This window comes from Centropristis striata, chromosome 15 (genome assembly GCF_030273125.1).
Source record: "Centropristis striata isolate RG_2023a ecotype Rhode Island chromosome 15, C.striata_1.0, whole genome shotgun sequence".
Taxonomy (NCBI): Eukaryota; Metazoa; Chordata; class Actinopteri; order Perciformes; family Serranidae; genus Centropristis; species Centropristis striata.
This window is the reverse complement of record NC_081531.1, coordinates 1,023,871-1,032,615: the sequence shown is the minus strand read 5'-3', so window position 1 is coordinate 1,032,615 and position 8,745 is coordinate 1,023,871. Positions and strand designations below refer to the sequence as shown.

The window sequence follows — 8,745 nt, the reverse complement described above, 5'->3', positions numbered from 1 at the left end:
GTGACATCATCCCCCTGCTGACCAGCCCCGACCTGGACGCCCTCTGTGACCCCGAGGCTCCGCCCCTCCCCGCCTCCCTCCCTCGCTCCTCCTCCTCTCCTCCCACCTCCTCCGTGCTGTTCTCCTCTCCTCACGCTCTGCTCGCTGTTTCTCCTTCTGCTCCTCTTGCTCCGCTCAGCTCCTCTCAGTCAGGTAACGACTCTCCTCTTCCTCCACCTTCTTCTACTCCTCCTCCTCCTCCCCCTCTTCTCTTTCCTCCTCCTATCAATAATAACCCTCCCTTTGCTCCTGTTAGGCTCACCTTTGACCCCTGTGAGTCGAGAGGATCCAGGTAACCGTCCTGTGGCGGCGCTGAGTGATGACATCAGAGGATCCAAGCAGCCAATCAGAGCTCAGGAGCTGAAGGCAGGAAGCCTCAGGTGAGGTCACCACCTGTAACTCTGCCTGCTTTGAGTCTGTGTGAAGAGAAAACGTGTAAGAAATGAAGATGCGTCTTTACAAATCCTTCACAACCGTCATCTGACGTCTTGTTACTCGTCATTCTGGATGAAGCTCCTGTTGAGGTTCTCTCGCCCGTTTGATTGGTTGATGATTTGTTCACAAAATTACTAAAAATAGACACAAAATGACCAAAAAGAGACACAAAATGACCAAAAAAACGACAGAAAATGACCAAAAACAGACACACAATTATTTAAAAAAGACACAAAAAGACAAAAAAATGAAACAAAACGACCCAAAAAAGACACAAAATGACCCAAAAAGACACAAAATTACCAAAAAAAGACACAAAATAACCTAAAAAGACCAAAAAAAGACACCAAATGTAGCTCCTGTAGAGGTTCTCTTTCCCGTTTGATTGATTAATGATTTGATCACCGATTCACTGTGATCTGAGGTTCGGTTTTTGGGCCGATGGTCGACTGAACTGACGATCGGCGATGGTTTGAATCAGTTGGTGATGCCTATCTTTGATCTTGTTGTTTGCCAGTAAAACTCTTAAGGACACCAGGACAGTCTGAGAGCCAGTTTAGAGCACATCCTCATCTGGAACCAGTTCTTGGTGTTTGTTCGTCCAAAGAACCAGCTCCCTGCAGGAGATCTGGTTCCAGAGAGACACCAACTCTCTGCTGGTCTCCAGACATGAACTGCTCAGTGGGCTGGGGGCGGGGCCAGGGGCGGGGCTAGGGGCGGGGCTACCTGACAGACAAAGGCTTAAGGCCAATACAAGATCAGAGAACAGGGCTCAAGACCAGAATGAAGTCATTCTGGTCTTGAGCCCTGGGTTAGGGTTAGAACACATTTCTCTGTTCTTGACTCGTCATCTGGGCAGAACTTTGTTCTTGTGTGGTGTCTGAGAACTATTGTGTGGTTGGTCAGAAGTCTGAATTTGAATGTGCTGCAGTGGGAGGGGCCTGTGAGGACTTCCCAGGAGTTATTTAGTTAAGGTTCTGGTGAAGCGTGACATGTTTCGGGGTTCGGTGGAGTTTTGCTCACAATGTCTGAACTCTAATCAGCAGCTGGTCAAATGATCCTCAGCTAACCTGCTTCAGTTTGCTGATTGGTGTGGTTGAGTTGCAGAGTTTCTCCGTGTTTGTCCTCTTTGTGTTTGTGCTTCCTCGATGCTAACATGCTAACGTGCTAACAGCTGCAGAGTGTTGTGTAGCTGCTTCCTGTTGATCCCCCCCTCATGGCCTCCCGCCCTGACCTCCTCCTGCACGCTCAGCCTGCAGCACGCCGCCCTCTCCGGCGCTGACCTCCGACGTTTCTGTCCTCAGTCCGCCGCAGTCTGAGCTGATAATAGCCCCGCCCCCTCCCTGGCCCTTCTCCTGCTGCGAGAGCTCCGCCCCCCAGCAGCCCTCCACCACCGTCGTGGCGGCGTTCATCACCCCCAAACAGCCGCACGCTCGCACCGACGCGAAAAAGCCGCCGATCGTTGTCGGCGCCCAAAAGCCGCCGCTGGCGAAGCCCAAGCCCGACGTGGATGACATCATCTTTAAGTCGTTTAGCCAGAGAGAATCAGGAGGTCTGTTTCTGGAAGAAGACGACTCAAAGCTGGACACGATCAAAAGATGTCCTCCAGGGTGAGTATTCATAGTCGCAGATAAAATCATTCAAAAGAGGAAACAAAAGGTTTTGGTGGTGCCCCATGGTGCATATTTAGGCTGTTTTCACTCTGGAAAAAGGTTTTACAAGTACAAAATGTTCACTTGTTTTGATTGTTTCTGGCTCCTGTTAAGACACCGTTTCAAACGTTATCACATGATTGCATATGTGACAAACATCGGTTATCTGTCCGTTAAGTACAGGCGAGAAACGGCCTGCTGCACCTTCTAGTAGGTGCGGCAGGTTGTTATCAGCCCATTCACTGTATCTACTGATCTCATTATTGATCAACACCCCAAAAATCCAGCAAAAAAACCCTGTAAAAACAGACATTATCGTCAGAGTTTGAACTTTCCGACAGTCGTTGAACGGATCACCGGTTATGAACGTTTCCATTATAAAAAATGACCAAAACTGGTGTTAAAATGTTGATATTTGTGTCAGAATGTCTTTATTCTCCAGGTGTCATTTAAAAGAAACCAGATCCTGTTAAAAACATTAAATTCTGCTCCTCAGAGACACTGAAGACATGATTGAGAATCTGTTTACACAGAGCAGAGAGGAGAGGACAGGAGAGGCTGGAAACATGGCAATACTTTAATATGTGGAATATGTGGACTTTTTTGGTGTTTTTACGCCTTATTTTGGTAATTTTGTGTCTCTTGTTTGGTAATTTTGGTAAATTGTGTGTCTTTTTTGGTAATTTCATGTATTTTTTGTAATTTCAAGTACTTTTTGGTTAATTTTAACTTTTTTTGGTAATTTTGTCTTTTTTGTTTTCATTTTTTTTTGGTCATTTGTGTTTTGGAAATGTGTCTTTTTTTGGTCTGAGTTGTACATGAATGTGCTGATTCCATGGAGCTGCACTATAGTTTTTCTACAGATATATATTTTATAAATACAGATAATTACTGTATATTTTAAAGAAATTATCTGTAAAATAACTAACTGTTATTTTAGTTACAGTGTTTATATTTTATATATATTTTATATTTTGCGTAGGACACACAGTCCGCGTCCACACAGTGAGCGTATGTGAGTGCAGCAGCAGGCCAGACTGAGCCAGAAGTCTATTTGTTTATTAATCTTAATAATTTCTTGTGTATTTTCAAAAATACTAATAATTCCTCCTTAAAAATGTCCTTTTCTCTTTTTTTGCGAGATGTTTCTTCTTTTCATATCACAGATTTGATGGAATATCTTCCTGATTTTTCTGATGATAAAAACAAAACACAAATAATCAGGATTAAGAATTATTGTTTATCTGTTCTGCAGTCAGAAAACCAGAGAAAAGAGGGAGGAGTTAGAGGGAGCAGCGGCGAAGGAGGAGAAGGAGAAAAAACAAGAGGAGGAGAGGAAGAAGCTGTTAGAGGAGGAGAAGAAGAAGCTCCTACAGGAGGAGGAGGAGGTCAAGAAGGAGAAGGAGAGGAAGAAGTGCGAGGAGGAGAGACTCCTGAAGGAGAGGAGAGACAAACAGGAGAAGCAGAGGAGGGAGGAGGAGGAGAAGAAAATAAAGAGGGAGGAGGAGGAGGAGACGAGGAAAAGAGAGCAGCAGAGGAGGCTCCTGGAGCTGGAGGAGGAAAAGGAGAAGCTCAGGAGGGAGGAGGAGAGGAGGCACGAGAGGGAGAGCTTCCTAAAGAAGATGAAGGAGGAGGAGGAGAAGAGGACAGAGGAGAGGAGGAGGAGGAGGGAGGAGGAAAAAAGGAGGCTCCTGGAAGAGGAAGAGAGGAAGAAGAAGGAGCAACAGAAAATAAAAGAGGAGGAAGTGGAGAAAAGGCGTCTACAGGAGGAGGAGAGGAAGAAAAAGGAGGTGGAGCAACAGAAGATAAAAGAGGAGGCAGAGAGGAGAAAGAGGGAGGAGGAAGAAAAGGAGAAAGCACTTAAAGAGAAGAAGGAGAATGAGAGGCTCTTAAAGAAGGAGAAAGAAAGGATGGAGAGGATGAAGAAAGCGGAGGAGAAAAGGCGTGAAGAAGAGGAGGAGAGGAGGAGAGAGAGACTCCTGAAGGAGCAGAAAGAGAAGGAAGCGGAGAAGAAGAAAAAAGAGGAGGAGGAAGACAGGAGGAAGAAAGAGGAGGAACAGAAGAAGAAGGAAGAGATGGAGAGGAGAAAGAAGAGAGAGGAGGAGGAGAAGAGGAGGAAGGAGGAGTCCAACAGGTCGGACGAGGACAAGATGAAAATCTCTGCTCCTGCTGCTCCTCGGCTCCCTCTGGACACAAACAGCATGACATCACAGCTGCAAACTCTCAGCCAATCACAGCACAGAGACAGTAAACGGAGCTCCGCCTCCAGAGAGCGGTGAGTGACATCACTGAACTAAAATCATGATTTCACCGTCAATCAATTCACTCAATCAAGTGACTCTAAATTAACTTTCTAACTTGTTATTGTTTTGTTTTGTTGTTGCTTCGGGTTATGAATCATTTCTGTTTTGATTATTGACTGATTCTCTGATCATTTTATTGATTATCGTCTCTGCTTCACGGGGCTTCGGGATGTTTCTTGCGGATTTATTTTGGTGCAAAATCCACATAGAAAAATGTCTTTTTTCATTCAAGCACAAAAGTTCACAACATCAGCCGCCAAATCCAAAATCAGTGACTTTTCCCTCTAATATATCATATCAGTCCGGCTTAACAAAGAGTGGATACTACGGATTCTCTGGGTCTCCAGTGACGATTTAGACCTCCAGAGTCAGACCAGCTGACCTGTCAGGACCTTATATGATATAATGTTCTCTGTTCGTCTACACACACAGTCCGCGTTCACACAGTGAGCATATGTGAGCCAGAAATGTGTTTATTAAACTTTATTTCATCCACCAGCACCTCTCAGCAGACACTAATAATTTCCTAATGATGGAAAACCACCTTTAAACCACCTAATAACTGTTTTAAACCACCTAATAACCAATTTAAACCACCTAATAACCACTCTAACCCACCTAATAACCACTTTAAACCACCTAATAACTTCTTTAAACCACCTAATAACCACTTTAAACCAACTAATAACCACTGTAAACATATAATAACCACTGTAAACATATAATAACCACTTTAAATATATAATAACCACTTTAAACAACCTAATAACCACTTTAAACCACCTAATAACTTCTTTAAACCACCTAATAACCAATTTAAAGCACCTAATAACCACTTTAAACCAACTAATAACCACTTTAAACCACGTAATAACCACTTTAAACCACCTAATAACTTCTTTAAACCACCTAATAACCACTTTAAACCAACGAATAACCACTGTAAACATGTAATAACCACTTTAAATATATAATAACCACTTTAAACAACCTAATAACCACTTTAAACCACCTAATAACTTCTGTAAACCACCTAATAACCACTTTAAACCATCTAATAACCAATTTAAAGCACCTAATAACCTCTTTAAACCAACTAATAACCACTTTAAACCACATAATAACCACTTTAAACCAACTAATAACCACTGTAAACATATAATAACCACTTTAAATATATAATAACCACTTTAAACCACCTACTAACCACTTTAAACCACCTATGTACAGCTTTAAACCACCTAATAACCACTTTAAACCAACTAATAACCACTGTAAACATATAATAACCACTTTAAATATATAATAACCACTTTAAACCACCTATGTGCAGCTTTAAACCACCTAATAACCACTTTTCACCACCTAATAACCACTTTAAACCACCTAATAATTGCTGTTAATGTTCTGTGTTCATCTACACACATACAGTCCGCGTTCACACAGTGAGCATATGTGAGCGCAGCAGCTGTGGACATCACAGGATTCGGACTAAGCCAGACATGTGTTATTAACCTTTCCTTCATGCACCAGCAGCTCTCTGTTAGTGCTGCTGTCTCTGACTCTGACTCTCTTTGGGACACGGCTCGTTTGCATTGACAGGAGACGATTTTGCTCCAAATGTTTGCATATTTCACCTTATTTAAATATGTGCAAATGGAGCCGGAGCACTGAGACGCAGGTTGCCTGGCAGCAGAGTTACAGCTGCTCTCTGCTCTGAGACATAAACTAACACGAGCTGCTCTTTGCTGTTTGTTTCATTGGAGAATAAAAGCTGTCCTGCATGGTTGAAAAGACTTATTGCCAATAAGTCAGTGGTGATTAAAATGCATTCACCTCTCAGCTGCTTTCTTGTTCCTGCTGAACTTTATTTCTCTCTCTCCCCTTATTCCAGTCTGGGTCAGCCCTCTCTGTTAAAGGAAGGTTCACTGTCAAACACTGTTGGCCCACAAGAGAAAATATGTGCCAAACGTTCTCCACCTGGAGAACCCTTAGAGGTGTTGATCCCGCTGGCCGCTCCACAGAGGCTGTCTGCTGCAGAGGGTCCTCTGTGGAGAGCGCTGGAAGGTAGAAAAGATCCACCTGAACAAACCTCTGCAGAGGAGAAACCTTTGTGCAGAGGGTAAGAATGGAAGAGGGGACTTGTGTGTCTTTGAACCACATAACAACTGCTTTAAACCACCAAATAACTAATTTAAACCATCTAGTAACCACTTTTAACCACCTAATAACCACTTTAAACCACCTAATAACAACTTTAAACCACCTTATACCTGCTTTAAACCATCTAAAACACTTCAAACCACCTAATAAATGCTTTAAACCACATAATTAATGCTTTAAACCATCTAATAACCAATTAAAACCACCTAATAACTGCTTTTAACCACCTAATAACCAATTCAAATCACCTAATAACAACTTTAAACCACCTTGTACCTGCTTTAAACCATCTAAAAACATTTCAAACCACCTAATAAATGCTTTAAACCACATAATAACCACTTTAAACCACCTAATTAATGCTTTTAACCACCTAATAACCAATTCAAACCACCCAATAACCAATTTAAACCACCTAATAAATGCTTTAAACCACATAGCAACTGCTTTAAACCACCAAATAACCAATTTAAACCACCTAGTAACTGCCGTAAACCACCTAAAAACACTTTTCACCACCTAATTCCTGCTTTAAATCACCAAATAACCATTTTAAACCACCTAATAACTGGTTTAAACCACCTAATAACTGATTTAAACCACCTAATAACTGTGTTAACGTTAGTAAATGTAAAATCTGCTCCTGTTTGTTTTCTTCTTGTCTCACAGAGAAGAAGCTGCTGAGGTGGACCCAGTCACAGAGAAAGACTCAGAAACCCATCACATAGTCCCGCCTCCCGCTCAGCCCGGTGCACCATCTGTTAAAGAGGAGCCCAAAGACCCAGAGGGACCGAGACCAGAACCAGAACCAGAACCAGAGGTTTCCCCCAAACCAGCCGCTGAGCGCACCGCCCTGCTGCTGGAGACGCTGCTGCCCTCAAAACCAGAACCAGACCTGCAGCCGGAACAAGTTCCCCAACCAGGAAAACCACAACAAGAGGCAGGGAAGGAGGAGGAGCAGGAGGAGGAGCAGGAGGAGGAGCAGGAGGAGGAGGAGCTGTGGGCGACGGTGGAGGAGAGCGCTGAAGAGAAGCAGGAGGGAGGAGGTGTAACAGGGGGGTGAGTCAGTGACGGAGCCTGCAGCATGGCATGAACCACACACACACACACACACACACACACACACACACACACACACACACACAAACACACACAAACACACACACACACACACACACACACACACACACACAAACACACACACCTGCACAGGTACTAACGCTCCTCGTCGCTGCACTCTAACCTCGACCTGCTGTCAGACTGGATGTTTCATGGTTTTTCACAAGAGTACATTGTGTGTGTGTGTGTGTGTGTGTGTGTGAGTGTGTGTGTGTGTGTGTGTGTGTGTGTGTGTGTGTGTCAGCAGTAGTCGGGTGTTGTACTGTCTGAGTGTGAGGCTCCTGGAGACCCAGCTGACCTTTGTTTGGGATGCTTTTTTAATCTGGGACTATTTTACACCTGTTTGGTATAAAAAGAAGCTTTGTCCTCGTCCAAGTGAACAAACTGTGCAGATTATTCACGATGTCTCAGCTCCGATCCCTGAGAGAGTTTTTACCTCTGAAGCTTTATTATTGTTCTGCTAACAAGCCTCTATCATCTGCTCAGCTAAGTGACCTTTTGTCAGCCTTGTTTCTACCTAGTTGGAGGAAAGTTTTCAGCATCTATCTTGACGAATGAAAATAGCAGCAATTCTCAAAAATAGAGCTAAGAACTGCTTTAAACCACCTAATAACCATTTAAAATCAACTAATAACCAATTAAAACCACCGAATAACTACTTTAAATCATCTAATAACTACACAAAACCACCTGGTAACCAATTTGAACCACCTAATAACCACTTTAAACCACCTAATAACCATTTAAAATCAACTAATAACCAATTTAAACCACATAATAACCAATTAAAACCACCGAAAAACTACTTTAAATCATTTAATAACTACATAAAACCACCTGGTAACCAATTTTAACCACCTAATAACCACTTTATACCACCTAATAACCAATTTAAACCACCTAATAACCACTTTAAACCACCCAATAACCAATTTTAACCACCTACTAACCAATTTAAACCACCCAATAACCATTTTAAACCACCTAATAACCATTTTAAACCACATAATAACCAATTTTAACCACCCAATAAC

The 8,745-nt window shown here is 42.8% G+C and overlaps 1 protein-coding gene across 1 annotated transcript in view; it reads left to right on the top strand.

Moving 5' to 3' along the window:
- The window catches only part of ehbp1l1b (EH domain binding protein 1-like 1b), a 44,952-nt gene that overhangs the window by 12,414 nt on the left and 23,793 nt on the right, over nucleotides 1-8,745 (top strand). The window contains exons 8-10 of the mRNA XM_059351377.1: nucleotides 296-419; nucleotides 3,382-4,401; nucleotides 7,262-7,651. Of these exons, the coding sequence (XP_059207360.1) occupies nucleotides 296-419; nucleotides 3,382-4,401; nucleotides 7,262-7,651 (1,534 nt within the window). The remainder of the gene's footprint in view (nucleotides 1-295; nucleotides 420-3,381; nucleotides 4,402-7,261; nucleotides 7,652-8,745) is intronic.